Source organism: Pleurodeles waltl, chromosome 7 (genome assembly GCF_031143425.1).
Source record: "Pleurodeles waltl isolate 20211129_DDA chromosome 7, aPleWal1.hap1.20221129, whole genome shotgun sequence".
Taxonomy (NCBI): domain Eukaryota; kingdom Metazoa; phylum Chordata; class Amphibia; order Caudata; family Salamandridae; genus Pleurodeles; species Pleurodeles waltl.
The window spans coordinates 128,097,025-128,121,157 of NC_090446.1; the positions used below are offsets into that span (position 1 = coordinate 128,097,025).

Below are 24,133 nucleotides of genomic sequence, written 5' to 3' on the forward strand. Positions count from 1 at the left end.
AACCCAATTTCAAAACAAGGTATAGCCAGATGGATAGTTAAATGCATCCAAATCTGCTACCTTAAAGCTAAACGACAGCTGCCCATTACACCAAGGGCACACTCAACCAGAAAGAAAGGTGCTACCATGGCCTTTCTAGGAAACATCCCAATGCAAGAAATATGTAAGGCAGCCACATGGTCTACGCCTCACACATTCACCAAGCACTACTGTGTAGACGTGTTATCCGCACAACAAGCCACAGTAGGTCAAGCTGTATTAAGGACATTATTTCAGACTACTTCCACTCCTACAGGCTGATCCACCGCTTTTGGGGAAATAACTGCTTACTAGTCTATGCAGAACATGCGTATCTACAGCGACAGATGCCATCGAACTGAAAATGTCACTTACCCAGTGTACATCTGTTCGTGGCATCAGTCGCAGTAGATTCGCATGTGCCCACCCGCCTCCCCGGGAGCCTGTAGCAGTTTGGAAGTTACCTTCAATTATTTATATATGTATCATCTCAACCTTAAATAGGTGTATACTTAGTCACTCCATTGCATGGGCACTATTACTACAATTCAACTCCTACCTCACCCTCTGCGGGGAAAAACAATCGAAGATGGAGTCGACGCCCATGCGCAATGGAGACAAAAGGAGGAGTCACTCGGTCCCGTGACTCGAAAGACTTCTTCGAAGAAAAACAACTTGTAACACTCCGGCCCAACACCAGATGGCGAGCTATTGCAGAACATGCGAATCTACTGCGACTGATGCCACGAACAGATGTACACTGGGTAAGTGACATTTTCATTATAAAGCGCTTACTACCCCCTAATGAGGTGTTAAAGAGCTTTACAGCGCATGGTACTTTGGAACCCAAGGTTAGTGGGTAATCCAGAAGTTATTTCTGGTTATTGTGACTAGTCGCATGCTCTCCAGAAAAAACTGTATGCATGTATTCCAGTTACTTTGTGATAAATTATATAATACCAGTTAGGTTTGATCATAAGTGGGGGCTATGTGGTTTCAGGTGAATGGTAGATGAGCTAATCTGATGGAGACTTCCAGTGCAATTTCCCTTGCGCTATAACACTCCCCAGGTATCGGACCGGATCCAGAAACCCCCCTGAGCAGTCCCCCTCCATACCAGCAGGCGGCGCTGCTTAGCTCCGCATGGCACTGTCCAAGCCGGAAGCGGCGTCCACAGCCCCCACACAGGGCCCATCTCACCACACTGACCCCATATCCCTTTCTTCCACACCATTAGCGCAGATCCGGACGAGCTCCCATCATTCATTTTTTGACTCCCTTGTTCTACCAGTGGGGCATTTTTTTTAATATGTCTCAGAAGAAACTAACTAGTTTCAAGCCTTGTGGTGCCTGTCACAGTTTGAGGCTGTACACAAACGTTCAGTGTTTGCGGCAGGGCTTTCTACTACTCCAAAATGCATCCTTGGTAATAACCATACTGGGCTTCTATTATTACAGCTCTGAAAAATAGTTTCCTGTAATGCGTCTAGGAGGCAGCGTACTGACAAGGGTAGGAATAGGAAAGGGCTAAGATGAAATAGTACCAATAGACTTTTGTAAAATGGAGGTTGAACAAAGATCCTTGCCACGCCTATCTCCGTTTGTCAATTTAGAAATTAAGAAAAAAAATAAGTCAGAAACAAAATATTTTGGGGCTTAATACTAGAAGACTTTACAGCATGCTTAATCATTAGTAGTGTACACATTGCAGACCATAAATAACCCCACCCGCGCAGATACTACTGCTTACTGAATTATGTAGCTTCCTTTCCGGCTTTGTGCATATTGTTCTATTTGTGTGTTTGTACGCTTTAGTTTTTCAGCACATAGGAGCACTCAGGGCTACCTTAAGCGCTTTATAGAATCTTGAGTCATCATTATCAGTGACCCTGTTCATGGCGATATATGTGGTAACTCCTGTTACCGTATATCTTTCAGTTATGAGTTTTGTGATATATATTGGTGCGTCACACCTGCTGATATTTTTTGGAGGAATGCCAGTTAATTTATCAGAACGTATGGATTGTATTGTGTGAAGCACCAACATTGGCATGTTGTTCTCTACAAATTTGTATTTGGGTGGTATTCATCACACCTGAGAAACGCCAACCCGGCAAGGTCAGATTTTATCTCGCACAATAAATATTACAGTTACCAGGCCACTTGTAATGAGGGCGTTGGACTTCCATAATTGGCTTCACTAGTTTGGGATGTGTCCCACAACTTCAGCAAAATAGAGTAATGAAGCACCAAGCTGACTGGGTTATAGCAAAGCCACATGAGTGGGTGTCGTGCAAAGTGAGTTATGGAAGATCCTGGAAGAGGAGTTCCCACTGTAGATTTCAAACTGACTGACCTGTTACCTCAAGGCACAGGTTTCCAGACTTTGGTGGCTGGTTCTCAGTTGCTTGCTGGTCTGAGCATGCAGATTTCTTATGTGGTCTATACAATCAGCTCCAATCATGTTGATGTTTTGCTCCATTTTCTGGCTGTCTCCCAGCTCTGTGATTGATTCACTTGCATCACCATCCTCGTCTTGCACTCTGGGTTGGTTTTCTATCATGCCTCCCTTCTCCGGGATCCATATTTCCATGCGGTTGTTGTTAATCTGCATTGTTGTTTGCATGCAGGGATGGGCGTGGAAGTCTTAAGTACCCTGATCGGGGCCACCATCCAGGGCCAGATCGTCGGCCACTACCACGCTAGCATGGCAGACTTGTGCAGAGCAGATAATGGCACCGTTGTGAATGGCACCCTCGAAAACATCACACTCTTCAGCAGCACCTCCGGGCTCACGGACACCCTGGAGAATACGGTGAGAGCAGCCTTTCTGTTCACCCTGCTTCTCAGTGAGATCCCCTTGCCTCTGCTTCTTCAGCCTCATGCTTACTTGGTTAAACTTCATACTTGCAATTACCAAACGAAATGCAGGACCATGCACAGACTCCCGGTGCATGGCCAGAGAAGGTGTGGGGGTGCATGTGGTAATTAATTCCCTCTTCTTTATTCCCAGCGCTTAGTCAATACCAGAGGATGAAGAAAATCTGTCCTCTGTTATTTCTTACTAAGTAATTTATCTAGATTACTGATCCTGCTCTGTAATCAGTCGGCACCAATGATCTGTTCTTTCCCATAGCTTTGTGAGCGGGAGCCCTCACCAGCAAAGTCTTGTCCTCTACTGCTAAACGTAGTATTAAAGAGCAGCAAACATGTAGAGCTCCAACAATGGGCTCACAGACTGACAAATCCACTGCCAGAAAACAGATGGTTTAATTTGCCTTACATGGACTTTCATTCCTACAGAGCTAGAGGGAATGTTTATTTCTGCTGTGAAATTATGTGCTGAATTCGGTCTATTCTAAGGCGCTCTCAGGGAGACGTAGTCTGGGGCATACTGCAACTTACTGTATTGTTTGTGGACTGTAAGAAAATGTGCTGTTAGGAATGTTCTTTATTATGTAACCGTGTATAATTCTGGGTTGGGTGGTTTTGTGTTGTGTCTAAATAATGCCTGGCTCCTGCATCAGCACAATGCACAGTGACTAGGGTGGAGACTACATGTTTATCCCTAAAATGGGACAGGGCCACCAGTGGCTAATAAGTATGCGCTGTGGACTGGAAGGGAGCGAAGGACTGGGAATAGCGTTTAAAGAACTAACCTACAAACATTCAAAACATTGGGCAACACAAGGGCCAGTGACAGAGCAGGTTGCATGTACATTGAAGGAGCGGGCATTACATTGGTGATCACATTTTCCAAGGATATCAGCAAGACCTCAGTTCAAGTGTGGAAACTTCTTCTCTGTTGCGTACCTTTCCATTGCCCCTCAGGGAGGTTCTAGATCAGACCATGAATGCTGGAAGCACATAGCAATGTGCGAGAGGAGCTGTATGTTCAGCCTGCTGACTCAGATTGCCCGATATTTGCACTGAAACGGTTAGCCAAGCCTCCCTTAGGTTCTGTGATTTTCCATTGATAGCTAGGGGCAGGCACTGAAGGCCTACTTAAGGGAATAGTGTTAGGCTTCCAACAAATATAGTGTAACAAACGTTTTCACAATTGCTAAAGGTGATTTTCCAGTCAGAGGTATCACTTTGAGAACTTTGTATACTAAAAGTTCCATTAAAATGTTGGGCAGTGGGCGAAAACTAGATGTTTCTAGCCTTTATGGTTCTCAAGCCAGGATTTATTCAGTTTTATAACACACCGTAACATAGCATCACCAATATAGTGACTGTTGTGCATTAAATTACTGGGCCTTTGTTAACCCATGCCCTTTCTTTGAGAAGGCTCAGAGTTATTCCGGTACTAAATGTGTACACAGCCACCAGACTCTGGGTTGGTTTACACTGCTGGTAGGCAGTCATTTTGTCAGTGTGACTTTAGGGAGGCAGTCAATAGCAGTTGTTGTCCGCAATCACAAACATTTTTTAGCCCAGTTGGACTAGAGCCCTTAAAAGCATCAGTGAATTCCTATTGGGTTTAGGTGCTGTTGTTTTGATTACTGTGACTTTGTTTGCTGGTGTTTGTGTTTAAAGTTTCATAATGCCCCCCCTCAGCCCCCCCCCCCCACCCACCCCCCCCAAGTCCCGCTAGTGGCCTGGAACCTGCCTTGACTTGTGGTTACAGAGCTGAATCTGAGAGCAAAATCAGCTGGTACTCCAGAACCTACTATTTGTTCTAGAGTCAATAGATGAACTGCAATGTTCACAAAGTACCATGGATACAATATTGGGGCTTTATATGATGGTGAGGTGTTGCTTCTAACAAAAGGCCATTATCAGAGGTCTCTGGATGGATACCACTAAGTGTAGACTGACACTTTTGAAGCACAGATGGTGGGCACATAACCTAGCTTGACACCACGCTGAATGGAGCCAGTCTTGTGAAAAAAAAATAATAAGCAGCATTAGGAAGTGTGGAAATGCATTGAGTAAGCCCACTACCGTATATGCTTGGGCTTTGCACTTGCATTTGTTGGTTTCTTCCTTTGCAAATTTGGATAATATTTCTGGCGGCATCGAGGTGGTCTGAGTATCTAATGATGACTCGGTTTCTCTTTGTGCTAATGGACATCCAGACATGCTGGATAGCCTGTTAAGTCAGGCTCAAGGCAGGCCATCCTGTCAAGTCATGGTCAAGGCACAATTCTTTCTTACTTGAGCTGTATGTAGTTTGGAAGAGTTTGTTCCAAGCTGTAACATCCAGAAAGTACTCTTCAGGTCTACACAAGTCTTTATGATGAAGTTTTTGAATTAACTGGCTGTTGTAGCTGATTTTTGAGCTCGGAGAGACTGGAAAAGGAATGCATTATGTATGGCTCTAGCAGCAAAGCTGTTGAGAAAACTAAGGCACTTATACAAGGCAGAGCTTAAATTGGAATGGCATGGCAAGCAAAACAAAACTGATGGATTAAACCCAGATCTTTGACTGGGGGTGAATGTTTGATTTGTTCTGCATTCTAGCCATCATCTGTTGTTTTTGCATTTGTTGCCCAAGTGGGAAGGGTGTGCCCAGACGTGGGTCCCGTGCTCGCTATACCACCAGATTCAAGCTTCCGTGACTGATGAGGGGTGATACCCTTAAACCGGTCCCAGGATGCTTGTTTCTGGTCCAGGGAGGACCTGGCCTGGTAGTTCAGGCTGGACTGTTCCCATGGGAATCCGGGTCAAAACTGATTTGCATATGGCTGCGTCAAAACTGGAATGGCATGGCGAGCACAAAAACTGATGAATTAAACCCAGATCTGTGACTGGGGGTGAATGCTTGATTTGTTCCACATTCCGTCCATCATCTGTTGTTTTTGTACAAGCCAGAACTTAGGCATACTTACCGAGGCGGAGTAAAGGTGTGACAAAAGCACAGGCACTGCTGCTCCTATCTGTTCTAATGCTATCATCTGCTCGACATCTATTCTGGGGAAAGCTGACAAGGTCCGAGCAATGGGTGTTGATATAGTCTTGAACAGCACACTTGACAGTAGGTTTGTTCGAACAAACAGACACCAATTATAAAAAATGATGTGTTGCTTGATGGTGCCTGCTGGAAACTGTATGTATTCCTGAAGAAGGACCTGTGCAGACTTTGATCTGCGCATGGGAAGGCAGTGAGGGGTTAGAATCCTTTCTTGGATGGAGTCTGTAGTGAATGAGCTGTGCATTTCTGACTGTTCTGATGGGTAGGTGGGTGGGTTGGGTCGGCTTGTTTTTGGTTGAGACCAGCAGAGGGAAGAAGGTAAGGGGAACTATGAAGAAAGGGTGACAGAAATGGGTTACTCTTGACTTAAAGGGTCTACATTTTCTCTCTTCTAGCAATGGGCCTACACCGTTGCAGCCCTGGTCATCGGGGGACTTTACTGCATCTCCTGTCTGATCCTGTTTATTGGGGTGAAGGAGCAGTCTGGTAAGAGTTCCATTCACTACCCTAGCTCACACATGTATAACCCGGCATACACGCTCGAGTGTCTCCACCCTGAATTTTTGTATGGAACCCATGTCTCCCCCTAAGTATGTCTTATTCAACACTACATCCCTCACCTCATCATTTAGGCCCTCGTTATAAGTCACAGATGGCGGGCGGACCGCCGCGGTAGTGGTGGCTTGCTCGCCATATTATGACCCTGCCGGAGATGCCTTGCCATGGTGGAAACGCCACCACCGCCAGACTGCCGCCACCAGGCAGCTTGGCGGTCTTGGTGTTTCAGATCCGACATGGCAGCGCTGCAAACAGCGCAGTCCTGGGGATTATGAGTCCCATTCTGCCAGCCTTTTCTTGGCGGTTTACACTGCCAGGGAAAAGCTGACTGAATGGGTGACTCGGGCACCCATGCACAGCCCCATCGTGCATTTCACTGCCCGAATTACGGACAGTGAAATGCACAACGGGTGCTGCTGCACGCGTCGTACCGCCACATTGACAGCGGCTCGATTATGATCCAGCATCAATGTAAAGGCCCTGTTTCCCGCTGGGCCGGCGGGCGGAAGCATTGTTTCAGCCCGCTGGCCCAGCGGAAAAATCACAGCACTGGCGGTGAAGTGTGGGGGAATGAGTTTGGTGGGCAGCAGTACCACCTGCTGAACTCATAATGACCCCCGAAGGCTTTTTCTCCACCAACAGAAAGACCACATCACCATTCTAAATCTTCCAGATCCACTTGCTTCACATTTGTCTCTATCTTCATAATATTTTTTTCTTCTGGATAGTATGTCATCTCTGTATATACCCAAATGAACTGACTTCACCTCTGTTCACCCCAGTCACCTCTTTGACACGTTCATCTATGTATGTCATCTCTCTATAGCCACCAGAGAACCCTTCCGGCCTAGTCAGGGGTATGAAGTGCTATGTAAATTCTACAGTACAGCATAACCTATATCACATGCGTATTAATGTAATGCTACTTCCTCCCCTATGAATGCATGAAATCTTTGTGTTTCATGGTTATTATGCTCATCACCATCTGTATGCCCGTCCATCGCTCCTCTGTTCAATTTACATTAGCAGCTAATGTTCCTAATTAGTAGTGCACAGACTCTGATTTAGTTTCAGTAGTGGTTGCTTAAGGTTGGCTCTTAGCATTGCACTTCTCGAGTGCTCATAAATAATTGGCCGACATAACACGATTGAGAATGTGAAATACAATATTGTACTTATCTAATCAAGCCCTGAAAAAGCCTCAAAAGTGATGAAATGCATTGGATGTTTAGGAAATCATTTAATGGATTATGGTATTTTGGAATATTAAGAACTTCAGAACAGAAACAAGAATAAGGTAGATTCTCAAAGTTGAATGACCTCTTGACTGAATACTTGTGTATTGAAGAGGTCACATCATGGAATAAGTAAACTTATATAGTGATTAATTTAGCTTATGAAGTGCACTCTTCCTCGTTTCAGCCTACAAGCAGAGACCTCTCTCAAATATTATGCGTCTCCTGGGCCATGCCGAGGTGCAGTATTTGAGAAAGGTCCCCCTTCTTGGTAAGGAGCTGTGGCTACTGAGATTGGAAGCTCTGCGTAGATGAAATACCTGTTTGCAGTCCGTGCTTTGAGCAGCTTGAGTTCTGCCCATGATCAAGCCTGCAAGCACAGATTTAGACTACCCAAGTCCCTGCAAATTTATCAAGATTCGACCTTCGTTGGCGATCCATTTTAGGGGGATTTATTTCCCCATTGCGTTGGATCGTTTGTGTGGCTGGGCACTTGATCTTGTTGAGTCCTGATGAGGCCAGCATTCATGGCCAAAACTCATTGAGACTCAACAACAGGAGCATGATCACCCCCTGAGCCACAAAGAACACATCACTGGAGGTTATAGGACCATGGTTTTGGGTGTATGCATACCTCCAAATCGGGTGGCTGTCCTGTCTACAGGACCACATACCAGAAGTAAAAAGTGGACATCTTGCTATAGAATGTAACAACAGGAATCATAGTATTCCTTGGACATTTGGAAAAGTGCAATAATGTTCTGGTTCAAGAAATAATTAAGTATTTTTTAAGGCAATGTAATATGCACCATGGACACTTAAATAATGAAACTATATTTGAATGTAATTTAATATGCACTATGGACATTGTTTTTTGTATATATTTATCAATGTAATAATGTGGGTTGTTGGTGAACAAGTTTTCGCAATATCTTTTTGAAATATTGATTTCAGCCAAATAATATGGCTTATCCAATATAATATTAGTATTGTTGACTAAAAACATACATTCTTAATCTATCCCCAAGTGGAACTCTACTTTTTTGCACTGTGTTTCTCTTATAGGTTCCCTAAGTCCGCTACTGAAATCTCAGTTGCCCTTCTTCAGCAGCCTCAAAGTGATCCTGGGGCATAAACCATACACACGACTAATCATGGGATTCCTCTCAGCCTCACTCGCCTTTCAGGTGTCAAGCCTTTTTTCCCTCCATTGTCTTGCTCTCCTCCTTTTATTAATCCACTCTTTTGGAAATCTGGATGGTGTATGCGTGATAGCTAGCTCCAGTGACTGTTTCTCTGCACACTTCCTATATGTGTTTGTGTCATTGTTGGCACAGGAGTGTATGCTACACAGGCATGTATTCCTGACCTGAGTGACCCAGCTGCATGTGAAACTGGAATCCTGACTTTTGTTGGCCCAGTTGATATGCTAAACTAGTGTGTGTGTGATGAAAGCATAAACCCGTTCGTGGTGATTTCAGAGTCCAGAACCTGTTCGATGACTGGAGGGGCCACCAAGCTTGCGCTGTGTAGTGACATGAGACCACTGTCTGGGTCCTGGGTTGTTGACATGAAGCAGTGGTGGCAGCATACTGATATTTCTGTGTATTGATAATACAGAGAAGACCTTTTTTCTGCTTTAGGTGGAGTGCAGCCTACCAGTCCCATCCGTGTGAAGTTCCAGTTCACACAGACACGTGAGTGTAGTTGGTAGCAACGTTCAGGTTAGTGGTAGGATTCTGATTTCTGGGGTCCGTGTTATTCATTTTGGATAACCTTGGCACAATAGTAGATTGGATACAGCTTCCCCCAGCCGCAAAAGTATATTGCCTGCATTACTGATGCTAAAGGAAAGAGGCCTAGACACTGATAAGAGATAGGATGGAGGCAGGGCTAGCCTTAGGAATTCTACGATAACCTTTTTATACAGAATTGCTGATTAGTCCTTCACAGGCACTGCCTTGTTGTGGAGGTTATGGAAGAGGGGGGTACGTTTGTAGGCTCTGTTAAGGGTGTGGAAGTTTCCAGAGAGGGCATACCTATTTGCCCTTCCCTGACTGTTACTAGAGGAAGGGTGGTGAGAGTCGGGTGCAGTGTCTTTACACTTTTTTGTGCTTATGTTTTTGGATCCTCCTACTTGGAGGCAGAATCATCACGACATACTGTGAGATTCATACGGTGCACAATGTCTGCGTCTCCACTTAAGCCAAAAAATGACATTTGAAAGGGAAGCATCTCTAACCGATTCCTAGATTTTAACAATATATCAGTATCCCCTGTAGGGGGAATGAGTATAAAGCTGAGACTTAAACCAAACCACTTTGTACCAGTTCCAAGTTCTTCTCGATCAAGGATTTGAGGACAAGTGCCTCTCAAAGTATTGCACGAGATGCAGTGTTCGAGGGCTGGTGTCTGCATAATGCCCATAGGTGAGGGGACATCACCTCAGGTCTGCAAAACGTGCTGGAGAACCTTTTGATCTGCCCAGCACCTAGAAGCCTGCCTGAATTTTCAGAGAGGGAAGGGGGGGTGTAGTCCTGCAGGAGAAGAAATCCAGTCATGATCAAAGCTTGTGGAGCACATAAAAAAGCTGACTTATGTTCAAGAATGTGACCCGCACTGGCCCAAACTGAGAGGAGTCATCCTGTCTCCCTATGCTTCTGCTATCCGGCATCTCCACTGCGACCTGAGGGGTCTGTTTTATTGCTGTTGCTGTATCATGAACAAAGATGTCATCACTGCTGTAGGGCAGGACCCCGCATAAGCTTTAGAGAGCAATTGCCAAAGACAGGTGACCACTGAAAAAAGCCAATCATGCTCCTTTCTTCAGCAAGGAGATTCAAGTTCCACGGGTGCCGACTCGGCGCCCCATGTCAGAAGCCAGCTGTGTTACTCCAAAAGACGCGTCGCCACAAATGCAGCACTGTGCCCTGTTCTCACAGATGGGTAAACAAATGAACACAAGGCTGGGCTCGTAGAGAGACTGGGGGTTATTGCAACTTTGGAGGAGTTGTTAATCCGTCCCAAAAGTGACGGTAAAGTGACGGATATACCACCAGCCGTATTACGTGTTCCATAGGATATAATGGACTCGTAATATGGCTGGTGGTATATCTGTCACTTTACCGTCACTTTTGGGACGGATTATCACCTCCTCCAAAGTTGTAATAACCCCCACTGTCTTGTGAAAGAACTGCCCTTTGAAAGGAGTAACGAGTGCCAGGAATCTTAACCACCAAATTAGAACACTGTGGTGGTGGGTGTGGGACCTGTAGGATTTGCTTTGAGCCCACAGTGTACTAGAACTCTGTAGCTGAACCACATTACTGTGTGCTGTATTACGTTTTGCTGTTCTGTTAAAGTACTTTTCATTTTCCAAGACGAGTACTGTATGTTATTGGACCTTTTAGTTGACTGTGGAGGTCTGAGTCTCTGCCTTCCACACTACCTCCCTGAGAAGCCTTTGGCTGTTCGCATTCAGTCCCTTGAGAGTCAAGTGTGGAAAGGGTTACTTGGCCCAGTTTGCAGACCGGTAGGATGATGGACCCAAGGACAAGAGAGTCAAATGGCTCCAACCATCATGGTTGTGGCCCAGTAGCCCCTGTGTGTCCTGTGTTTCTAACCAGGTCAGGCAGTTACATTAAATGTCTAGTCCTTGTAGCAATACTGCAAGAACCCATGCCTCCCTTTTGCATCTGGAGAATCTGTGACCAGATTTAGGGTTCAACTTGGGCACTTCTCAGAATCCAGGCGAGTGACTTCCCATGTGATTATACTTGGGTTTGCCCCCTCCTGTAAGAGATATGTAAGCTGAAATCTGATGTCCTGATCCGCTGTCTCCTGAGCTCTGCGAAGAGTAGCCCATACTTGGTATCTTCTGTTGCAGATACTCATATATGGCACGATCATCCATCAGTTGTTGGTGACACTGAAGAATGACATCCCAGCAACTAAAGTATTACAGTAACAATCCATCGCCTGAAACTGTATTAGACATAGTCACTGTATAGATTCTGTTGTGTACTTTTTGTGTGTGAGCCTAGTGCAGTTTATGCAGGTCTGTCTACTAGACATGTTCCTGATTGTATCTTTTGTTTATCTTCACATCCCATCCACTTAAAAATCCTAAGGCCTTTGATGGCGGACAGAGGGTTTGTATTTATGCATAGCTTGCTTAAAAAGCCAAGTTCACATGTGACCAAGGCCGTGGACAAGGCTTCAGAGACAACAATGTCTGACATGACCTAGATACGGAGTGGTTTTGAAACATAGCCATTATGCATTCTTTCCTACCCTATTCCTTTTTCAGCTTGTTTTGGTGCATGTATCTGAGCATTGGCCAGAACGCTCTGGTTTCCTGGTTTGCACCCACTCTCCTTGCCCCTCCTCTCACTGGCTTTGTCTGTCTCCCTCTTTACTTTCCTCTGCCTTTCCCTCCTGATCCTTTATCCCCACTCTCCCCTTGTCCTGGCGCTCCTTCCATCTTTCTCTCTCCATACCTCTCATGCTGCCATTCACTCTTTCTTCCCTCCCTCTCGCTCCTCTTCGGCACTCTTCCGTCCCTTCCTCTCTCTCCCTGTCTCTGTACGATCTCCCTTTTCCTCTTCATCTTCCTCACCCTATCCCGCTCTCTCACCTCCCTTCTTTTCCTCTGTCCATTGTTTTCGTGCTCTCTTTTCCTTGTTTTTCATTCTTTCCTTGAACTTGTCCCATTGTACCAAGCAGTTCACTGACCTGGGGTCTTTTCTTTTCATCTCCAGCTTGCACAAGGAATCTTTGCTTTCTTTTGCACTCATGCTGCTGGCCTGGCTGGGAGTTTCCAGCACCTCGTTGTCATCATGCTGGTAAGTGTATAAAAGACCCATGCGGTTAGTGTCCTAATCACTCAAATTAGTTCCATCACAATTTCCTTTGAACAGTGCACAGCTATATTGCAGGTGGCGGCCACAGTGTGACCAGCTCTATGCTTCATGTGCACAAACTCTATCCCATCTTCCTTGCCACTGTAACCTATTGCCTTCCACTTTCACTTGCTCTGGGACCATTTCTGCTCTGGGACCATTTCTGTCACATCCTACCTCTGACTGTTCCGTCACAGCACCTTCTGAGGTTTGTCACTGTGACCTACCAATATGAAGTTTCAGAGATGTTCAAAATACCACCAAAGAGTATTGTAAGAATGGTTCTGTCAGTAACTACAAATTTCTTATGGAAGAAAGAGAAGTCTTTCTCATTAGAGGTTCACAAACGTTTGCTAGAATCACCCTGGCCATCAGGAAACTACAGTGGCTTCTCCCTCCCACCCATATTTTCAATATCTGCTGTATCATCTACAAGGCAGTCCACTCCGACCTCCCACCATATCTAGCAAACAAGATTAAGACCGTAAATGTAACACACAAGACAACCAGTAGCCTCATTGCCAAGCTGTAAACAAAGAAATGCTGGAAAGAGAGAACAAGATGCCTAGCGTTCTCAGCTGAGATCCACAGCCTCTTTCTCTTCCACCCTTATGGAAAGTACTGAGGACTTACCACCCCCCTCTCCATTCCTTAACTCCCTCCCTATTGTGTACCTCTACTCACTACCATGTTTCAACCCCTGTCATAGCACTTTTTTTTGGGGGGGGGGACATCTTATACATTGCTCTGGTCCATTGCTACCAGTTTCTGCTACAGATATGTAAACAAAATGTGGAGAAGAAGGAGGAATTGAAAAATCTCTCTAATGTCGCCAACCGGCAGTGCACCTTCTCATTTGGGGCAAAGAATGGTAAAACTGATGGTGGATTGTGACGAGGTTCTTACTGAATTAAACCGGGCCTAATTCCACCAATTAAGCATGGGACATTCTAGCCCAGGAAAGGACCAGCTGGTCCCACATGACAGTGCCCAACCACCTTTCCAATCCTTAGGTCAAGCAAGAGGAGATGGGAAGGAGTTCTGAGCAAACCTGTTCTACTGGTGGCTCATTCTCTAATCTCTGTCCTTTGTCTTTCCATCATCCCGGTCCTGCAGCGGTCCCTCCCCTCCACATGCACATGCTCTTCTGCAGTCCCAGCCTTGTTTGGCACCTTTGCTCTTGTGAGCCCTGCCCACACTCAGCCTCTGTTCTCTCAGTGTCTCGGTCTCATTATTTTTACATCCAAACAAAAGATACCGCTTTCCTATGTTTAACCTACAGCATTTGTCCAGCCATGGTACACCCACTGTTACTACACATATAATTTCAACAACATAATCATTTACTTATTCATCATTATTTTTATTCTCTTGATTAGTTTTCACAATATTCTGTCTATTTACATGTACAGAATATTTCAAACTTCATACATTGATAATTCCATCATTAATTGAATTCTCACTGTCCACTACTTATTTACATGTACTCAATAAATCAAACTCTATTTCTTTGCTATCAGTCAACAAAGTAGAATATTAACCCCTTTTCCCCTTTCTTACACTCACTCTGCCACTTTCACTCCATTCATACTCTTATCTCACAAACTTCCAACCCTCCAGTCACAAAGCATGTTTTGTCACTGTTTTTTTTATGGTGTCGTAATCGTGTTGTCAGCCAACTGGGTTTTTAAAACCGCTACTGTCGACATACGTTTCGGTGGATCCCCCCTTCTTGTACCACCTTCTTCAGGACAATCATATAGCAGCCATAAATAAATTAAAAATCAGAAGGGCAAGTGGGATTTCAAAACGAGGGGCCCGTGCTCAGGAAACTCCATCTTTGACGATCTCCATGTCTCAAAGATGATACACCTATGGTGTTACCTTTTGAACTTGTATTCCAAATGCTCCCAAAAACCGTGCGGGCCACGTGTTAAGCTTCTGTTCTTTTTAAATTGCACATGCATGTCATACCGTTATCTGCTGACATGTCAATCAACATGCTCCCAAATGGCTCCAATACAACTACTGCCGCTTGCCCCTAGGATATATATATAGTTATTTTTACATGCCTTTTTGGTCTGGTCAGGTAGATGTTCAGCAGCACTACAAGCTGCATTACTGTTCAATGTTCTTCATTCCTTATTACTTCTGTCCTTCTGTTACAGATGTTTTTATAGCTGCTGTGCATCCATGACATCTCCCTTGGCCCATGACTGCAAACAATGAGATATTCTTGCATATGGTGTGCTGATGGCAGTACCAGCCTCCCAGTTTCTGATGTCTTCTCACTCTGGATTTTATCCCTTTAGGTGTCGGCCTCGCTCTCTATTCCATGTTGGCAGTGGTTCCTGGTGAAATTTGGAAAGAAACTTGCAATGATCGTGGGCCTGTCTGTGAGTGTCTTTCTTCTCTTTTTCTTTCTCACTGTAAATGGAGCCACCTGGTGGGAATACTTTCAGATTGCTCCAGGATCCGACATGTATGATGATGTCTGAATACTCTTAAGGCATTATGGTTGACTAGCTCTCTTTAAGAATCACTTGAGGGCTGTAACTTCGTCCTGATTCGCCTTGTAACCGCTACCGTTCACTTGATCTGAGTTAATGACATTTAAATTAAATGCCAAGAAAATGTATTAAAAAATAAACCCCACAGGCATGGGGAATGTTAGCACTGCAGGTTTTTCCAGCTGTGGTTCCTCATTCAGTCTTTTTTATTCTTAATCGACACCATGCCTGGATATTGCACAGCACTTTCACTCAGACGTCTCTCTTTACACCTTTTTTACCTGTTAGATGTTTATGGAGCAAAAACATGGACTTGTGTTGTCAGGAAGAATCTCATATAAGCCTTCATTTGTGTGATCTCAGACACATCTGTCTCCTATGACTGTCTCGCATCTATGCCAGGCCTACATAATGTGGTCAGAGACTGAGGGATTCCAGGTAAATGCTACACATCGACAGAAGAGATAATATGCTAGTTTCCTTTAGTGACAGTTTTGATTGTAAATATCCCACAGTGACCGAGAAATTCCTGATTAAGTGACAAGCAGGAACCCAGGAGTTCAATGGTAAATTCTATGGCGTGACAGTGGGATTCAATGTTAAGTGCCCTACAGTGGCAGATGGATTATGTAGCAAGTGGCATGCAGTGACAGAGGGATTCCTTTTCAAGAGCCATATGATGATAAAGGAAACCAAAAAAAATTATGGATAGTGTTAATGTAATTACAGGGGGCCGCGTCCCAGTACATTGTTTTTTTGTCCACTATGCAACTTGAGATAGGTACCAGCCATATGGAATTCAGCCTTTGTCCTGCTCCCATAGTAACTTCTCAGCCAGGTCCCCTCAGGATGGGAACTCCACAAACAGACCAGTTTCCTCCTACTTAGACCTCGTCATTGAGGTATGGCTTGATTCCTGGGTGACCTAAATGTGACAGGCTTGCCCTTATTGTTCTGGCGCTCATTGTGACATAGGACTCAAGCTGAGTGAGGTTACCCACTCCTGAAAACTGTGGACCACTGAAACCCCCAGGTCACACACTTGTATTTTCTTAACATGCGCAAATTCAGTTTATGGGCTGTGGTAAATCACTGGTTAAGAACAGTCTGTAGTTGAAGCTTGGCAATGCTCCGGTTTGCCTTTTAGTTAAACAATCTTTTTTGACCATTTGGGTCACAGTGATGACTACATTTGTCCTTATTCCTTGAAATGGATGTTGGAGGCTCTTAGTCAGTTCCATTGCATAGAAATGCCTGATGATATAAAGTCTTTTATATTTTTTTGAGGACATAACTACATTGTTTACTGCCGCCCTGTGCTTGTTATGGTTCCCTAAGCACCTCTGCATTCCTAGACATGATACTACACACATCTTGAGTTCTCTCCTAAGATTGTGAAGTATGTTACCTCTACTTAACATACCAGGGACCTCTTATAGTTCTCTAATAGTCATAACACGCCAATCTAGACATTTATTTACATGCAAATATTTTTCTAGATTTATTTGATACTTTGTCATTATGCAACGTACCTACCAAGTAACTATGTTTTACCTTTCGAAAGGGTTCCCCAGCGTAAAGTGAAGATGGTGGTCTTCCCCCACAAATACGGTCCTCCAGCATTGGATCTTTCATAGATTCATATTCTTAAGTCGTTCACTGTTGTCGAGCTGGGGGTCCCATCTCAACAAAGAGGGAATGAGTCAAGTTTGTGAATTTATGAAAGATGCCAATGCTGGAGAATTACTGTTACAGGTAAGTAACATATTTCATTGTAGCTGTCCACTTTCCTCTGTGCAAGAATTGTGCAGAGCTGCTTACAGAAGCCTTCTTCATTGTAAGTTTTCTCATGTCCACTCCATAACGCGCAATCCTGTTATATGATTCTCCTTTAGCAGCAGGGATTTATCTACCTATTCAATCCATATTCTGTGTAGCTGCGTCCAAGTGCTTTTTCAGTGTTTGAATTTAGTGGATATGCTTCTGGTTTCTTGTTTGTCAGGATCTGTGAAGCAGTTAACCTAATTAATTTAGTTTTATTCACACTATTCTTCCTCCTATCTACTGCGTATGTTTGAGGTTAGATGTCAGACAAAACTTAATTTTTCTCACCGCTCCTGTCCTTTTCCCTTCACATAAATATATCTAAAACCATTGTAAGTTTGCATTATTAGGCTATACAGACCTCAAAGAAAGGCCCGACCCCAGTAGCAATTCTAACTCTTAAAGCCATATTTTATGTACTTTCCTCTTACCAACGAGACATGGAACCTATAAACAGTTACTATTAAGTAAAGCTTTGAGAAAAATGTGTTCAAGGGTAGGCACTACAGGCTGAGGGAGAGCTGGTTGGGGTTCTGAGGTCAAAGCATGGGGAGTGGGACTAGAGTGGAGTGGGGCTGTCAAAGGTCAGACGCTTACACATGATGCAGAGCAGGAGGTTGGACTGTGAGGACAAAACTGGGGCATAATAGGTAAACCTATCCAACAAGTCAGGGCAGACATCCTGGTACGAGGCAAAGCAGCAAGTGGCTGTGAAGAACAAGTGGTGGTACTGTGGATTGAGAGGTGATGTGTGAGTTCATACACCAGTGGGCGAGCAGCTGTGAATGCAGGGTAGTGTGTTGAAGGCAGGGGTCATGAGTGACCTGTGTGAAGGCAGCACTGTGGCTGGCCGGAGTAAGGCTACTGTTGTAAGGAGAAGCTATGTGATGATAGATTTTGGGAGAGGCGGGACATTGAAAAAAGGATGAGGCTCAGCAATTTACTGGTTAGAGGAAAGGGTCTTTGTGAGGGAAGACCATGGAGGAGGAGGTAAGTGCAATAGGCTGAGCAGAGGACCGCCTCGTGGAGGAGCTGTGTGGGGGTGACAGAGTAGATGAAGGCAGAGAGAAGATAGAACTGATTAATGGAGCACACACTGACCAACTGGGTCCTTAGTTTCAGGCTAAGGGAGAACTCAGAGTTGCTGGCACCACCTACCCTGTCAGTCCAGATAGGGCCAAGCACGAACCATGACACTGGGGCTGCACTGTATCATGGCCTGGATTAGCTGCTAGATTTCAGCCGCAACCAGTGTGGTGCAAAATCACACATGCTGTAGCAGATCCTCAGATCTCTCTGGACGGCAATTCCAGCAAAGAATATTTATTCAACTCAGGCCTGATCTGTGTCATTAATCTCCTACCCTGGCGCTTAAATTGTTGACATTTGTTTTAATCTAACTAGAGATAGTCCACACTTAGTAAGGCTGTTTTAGTATCTTCTTTACATGCATCCACTGTAAATGTTGCTAGACAATCTATTCACTTGGAGCAAACTAGAGATTCACCCCACAGTCTCCCTTGTGCCAGTCAGTGAAGACATGCTGGAGAGAAGATTTGTGAGAGTACGGACATGTTCAAGATGTTCCATCTATCATGCAGTTATGACCCTTCTAACAAGCTATTAGAACCTGCCTCTCTCATCCCGCCCTGGGTCCGACATCCGTCCACAAATAATCCTTCCTCTAAATCATGATACTCCTCATCCACAGTATCTTTTGGAGTTTCACTGGTAATTTTAATCCCCAACAGTTGCAGAGTATCGTTAGATTCATCCTTTCTGGCTTGTATATATTACAACATACAGTCGATTTACTTTAAATAAAACCATGCAAGGGTCTGCAGTTCTTGGTATAATTGGTACAGAGTGGAGTTTTATGTTGTATTATTAGAATATGTTTTGTGGCGGAATTGAGTGTCAAATTTGGGGGAAGTGATTCCAACCCGCCCCAACAAATTTAGATTCAAAACCTATGTAGAGTTAGATGGTTTGTCCAAATAAAGAGATGGTTTAAACAAGGGTGACTTCTGTTTATTATTTGGGGGGAATGTTTTGTCTTCTCAGCCATCTTAGAAATATAAACATTTAACCATGTTTTCATACAGACAAACATTTATCTCTTCTTTACTTTAAGAAATGACTTTCCCCTGCCTTAAAATTATCTCTCTCCCCCTATTCCCTCTCCTGACCTCTGACATTTTCATTGGGACTTTTCTTTGGTGTTCTGGTGTAACTTCTTACTTATTAATTGTAAAGCACTTGTATACACAGCAGAGGGCCAGCTCATATTAAACTATCAAATAAAACGTGTGTTTTAAGGAGAAATGTTGTGTTTTAATTCCAGGTTTAACACTTCTGTTATTAACTAAAACTGCAGCAGCACTTGCCCTCACTCCTGACCCTCCCCACCACCTTCATCCTAATAGCAAATTACTTCAGTTCAGAAAGTGAAGCTGCATTGCAGCACACATTTCTTATGATATTCGAAAGCACCCAAAAAGCTCCTAAATTTGAATGTCTGTTCCAGGCTCTGGTCAAGGTGCAAATTGTCTCCATCTTAGCACTGATGGGTTGAAAGTTTTTGCCCTCGACTTTATGATCGAAGGCAGCCCCCCCCCCCCCTCACCCAAGAGTGACAAGTATATTTCAGTCTGACATCAATATGAACCTCATTCAAAATGCTGTTGTCAGTAGTAAGTATACCAAGCAGCATAATAGAGATAACTTGGTGCAGGCCACAGGACAATTTCATTCAGTGGTCAGTGTAACAATTGTAATACATTTTCAGACCAAAAGACATGACTGTGTAGTCAAATGCGCCCTGGTAGCATACCTCTTCTTAGTCTTGTTAGGGTTACTAGTCAATATCCATTTGACAGCTTAATAACATTTCAGAGTTCACTGGATCCAAACCAGTTCTGCACATAACTGCTTGACCTTCTATCACAGGTTACCTGGCCTGATAATGTGACACTAACATGGTTTTGGTATTTCTGTGATGGCCAAGACCAGGATATCAAGAGCTAAGATGCCCACCGGACTACCTGTATCCCTTACTTTTTATGATGTTTACAGGTTCCCTATTATGTTCATTTTTAAAAAAGGTGGCCTTTCTCATCACTCACCTCTGGATGACACACATGCTTTCATGCCTCCGGCCCATTGGACATCATTGAAGAGGTTTCAGAAGATCTTCATAAGCAAGTGGAGTCAATGCAAAGATAAGCGAAGTGAAGTCAATGTGATGGACAACTAAATATCTTCTCATGTCGCCCTCAATGATATAATGTCATAATGTTTGACCTCTGCATTGATTTCTCAATGGCTGCTAAAAACCTGGGAGTTCCTATGGCAAGCAATGTAATCATGAGCTCTTAGATTGATGCTATTAGTCTATGCAGACCCTTTATCAACCATTACCCCAATTCCTTTCTTTCAGTCCACCGTGTCCTTGTCTATTCTCTCCATTCCAGGCAGTCATATGGCTTTACTGCAATTTCCCTGAATAACAGCTAACCGTCTACAACATGTACAGAGTGCTCCTTCCCGCCCAATTATGTGCCCCAGTGCGTGAGATTCTAGCTTGAGTCTCTCATTGGTCCTCAACCTGAACTCTGAGCCAGTCTGCAATTTATTTGAAAGCTTGAAAGATCTGCTGTCACTGCTCTCATACTTTGGATTAACCTCCACTGAAACAGTACCCCTCTATGTGGTACCCATTGGCAGGAATGCCATCAAGACTTTTCAACTTACGTTTCTTTCTTGTAATTTGATCCCAGCTCTCTCTTAACTAAATCACACCTGCTGCAAGTTGGTGAAACTGTTATTCTGCTTGATTTCACTCTCATTGGACATGCTAGAACTCATGTAAAACAAGCACTTGCACTGCAATAAGTCTCTTGTGTTCTTGAGTTAAAGCCATTAGCATCGTAAATTCATAACTGGATTTTTTTTGCCACATAAATTGGTCAACCCTGCCTCATAATTTCATCTTTTCCTCCCATATTATTCCAGTGGCCCAGCATTTAACTAAAGCACTTTCGTTATCCTTATTCCTCTATCTTAAAACATATACAATTACCATATAAACTTTTACCAGAAATAAACTGTTGGCATTAGTGCTCAAAACACCATAACAAAAATATCATTTGGGACGGATTGGAGGGTGAAAGGAAAGAGGGAGTCAGGAGTAAAGATGGAGAGGACAAGCGGCGTAGTAACGGTGTCATTGGACCTGGGGTAAGAAAGGAAAATGGTTGACTGGAATTTCAGTAGGAAAATACAACAGTTATTAGAGTTGAGTGAGGTCTGTAGGTCTCTGGGCTGCGGTGCCACTGCACCTGTTACACCATTGATAACTAGGCCTCAGGAGAGAAAGTGAATGGGGCAGAAAAAAAGAAGCAAAAGGAATACAACAGTAAAAGGAAGAAAGAGAAGGGGTCGCATAGAAATAAAAGAAAGGAGGGAAAGAAAGAACGAGAAAATGAACACACAACCAAGAGAAAAAATGGAGCAAACGTGTGAGACAAAAGAATAAAGGGAAGGAAGGTAGCAAACAAAAGAAAAAAAAAATAATGAAAGAAATGTGAAAGAGAAAAATGAACATTAGAGAAAAAAGAGATGGTGAGAGAAACAAGCAGCGAAAGAGCCAAGGCATGTATGTACTGACACATTTCCCACAGACACAGAAAGGAAAACCACTTTGACACTTCAGGTCCCGACAAGTAACTTGTGTTATCCACATACACGCGGGAAAAAGAGGGATTTATAGTAAAATGAGAATTGACAGAAAAAGATAAGAAAAACTCCAGAGGAAGGAAGAAAGATCTTTAAAAAAGTGAAAAGACGCATACTGAGTCAAAGGAAAGAGCAAATAAAAAAGACAAAGAAATAATGAAGGGAAGAGAAATAAATAGTGAAAGAATGAATGCCCGATGAAGAACAAAGAAAGGAACAAAATAAGGAAAGAAATGGCCATGTTTTTGCAAATTTGAAAGAGGAGGTAGCAAGAGGAAGAGGGAAATAAAAAAAGGTTGAAAGAAAGAGCGAAACTGTTAACGTTTGGATTTTGAGAGTTGGAAAGAGAAAAGTGGGTGAGAAAGAAAACATTGAGAGTAAACTTAGTAAAGGAAAGAACAGAGTGAGATATGTGAAACAGACCCTCCCAAATAAAGATAGCAGCTAATAATAGATTTAATTGGCTCCCCCACTTCCTCAAACAGAAGTCAGTGGGGAACAGCAGAGGGCACTGCAGAGAAGCAGGAGGTGCATTAGCAGAGTTGTATGTGAACCCCAATACAGCAGTATTGGGGTGCGCTAGATCAGGATTTGGGGTATACACAGAGCTGTGTCCCGGCCCAGTGCTGGAATAACAGAAAGGCAGCGGGTAAAGAATGAGAAACGGAACGCCGTGTAATTCCTGGTCTAGGAAAGAGTTGAGGCCCACTGACAGCGTTGTATGTGGGCAGCAGTACTGGAATAGTAACGGGCACTTAAGGGCAGAAGTGAGGTATGTTAATGGAGCTATGTGTGGAACGTAGTATTGGCGTGCCAGTGTTGCCAAGTGTTAGCCTGGAGGTGTCCTGGTGAAGCTGCACTTGAGGCCCAGCATGGGAGTGGCATTGCCTCTGAACCACAGAAACGAGGAGTCCTGAAGGGCTTATGTATGAACCTTAGTACTGGGAAGAAATGTGCCCTGAATGTTAGAATTGATGGATTCTGGCGGAGCTGTGGTGGTTCCCATCAACAGTGGCATTGGACGTTAGACTTGAGGTGCACTGGCTGAGCTGTGTTTTGATCTTTTGGTCCCAGTATTGGCTTGGCAGTGGGACTGAATATTAGATTTGAACTGCTGCAATGAAACTATGTGAGCGGGGTCCAATATAGGAAAGTAAATAACTTCACCATGGTAGTACTGAGCTGCGCCCCAGGTCCCTGTACTGGAGCAGCAGAGTGTACCGACTGCAAGAACTGAGTTGCTCTGGCAGTCATAGTGCGTGGGGTTCCTGGCACTGGCATGGCTGAGGGCTTGGAGTGTGTGACCAGAGGTGCACTGAGGAAGCTGCATCTGAGGTCCCAGTACTGTAGCAGCAGAGCGTACTGACTGGAAGTACTGAAGTGCTCTGGCAGATAGCGTGCATAGGGCTCCTGGCACTAGCACGGATGAGGGCTTGTAGCGTGTGAACTGAGGTGCACTGATGGAGCTGCAAGCGAGGTCCCAGTACTGGGACAGCAGTGTACACTGTCTCTAAGGATTGCGGAGCCCTGGTAGAGCTGTGTGCCTAGACTTTAAGCAATTACAAGTGATCCTCCAGGCAGGCACATTTGGTAAAGAAAATCCAAGCCAAGGAAGGGTGGTAACCAGGCAGCTGAGAGAGGGTGCAGAGAGCCCATAAAGACCAAAATTAACCAAGATAACAGCCTGATTTATATCCTTCTTTACAGTAAAGCTCAGAACAAGAATGCTCTGCAAATGAAAAGGGATGCTTCCCTGGACAGGAGCAGAAAACAAAGTTAAAAAAAAAGTCCCCTACAGACCGGATAAAGAGGACAAAGCGTGATTATACAACAGTTGGTCCGTGCTCCCACACAGAAGAAGGCACAAAGAGGCATGACTGACCACTAGGAAGCACGGATTTTTAAATGACACTGAATCTAACAAATGAAATAGCTGGAAGTCCATAGAAGAGGTATACTTGAAAGTATACAAGAGGTCGTACGCTTATGCGCGACATACAAATACATGCAATAAGCATCACCTATTGCAAGAATGTGGAATGTCTCATATTTGGTTATCAAGTGTAATTCACAATTTATCACCTTACTCATGTCGTAAATTCCATGCATCTAGTGGCGTTGTCTACAACTTATATCTGCTATTGTGCCTTATATGTTGACCCCCAAAATCACTTCTACTCGTTTGTAACAATCACTTTTAAAATGAATTTATTTCTGCAAGGTAAAAATTCTGTATTTTTCCAGCAATGAGTATGTTCTAGATCATTAAAGATACATATGATCTGCGTGGTGTGCCATGTAGTGCTGACTTTAAAAACAATTTACCTACTTTGTTTGTTAGATCTGGACTAGAGACCGCTTTAGCTGTTCCTCACAGCTTTGGTATACACAACACATAAATAAAATAGCAATTAAAATAATACAGACTATCTT

At 43.9% G+C, this 24,133-nt stretch overlaps 1 protein-coding gene across 1 annotated transcript in view; it reads left to right on the plus strand.

Annotated features, from left to right (window-relative positions):
- Positions 1–24,133, plus strand: part of LOC138303832 (sodium-dependent lysophosphatidylcholine symporter 1-B-like) — a 121,583-nt gene that overhangs the window by 55,785 nt on the left and 41,665 nt on the right. Inside the window, exons 6-10 of the mRNA XM_069243297.1 lie at positions 2,649–2,833; positions 6,331–6,421; positions 8,794–8,915; positions 12,489–12,572; positions 14,942–15,025. Of these exons, the coding sequence (XP_069099398.1) occupies positions 2,649–2,833; positions 6,331–6,421; positions 8,794–8,915; positions 12,489–12,572; positions 14,942–15,025 (566 nt within the window). The remainder of the gene's footprint in view (positions 1–2,648; positions 2,834–6,330; positions 6,422–8,793; positions 8,916–12,488; positions 12,573–14,941; positions 15,026–24,133) is intronic.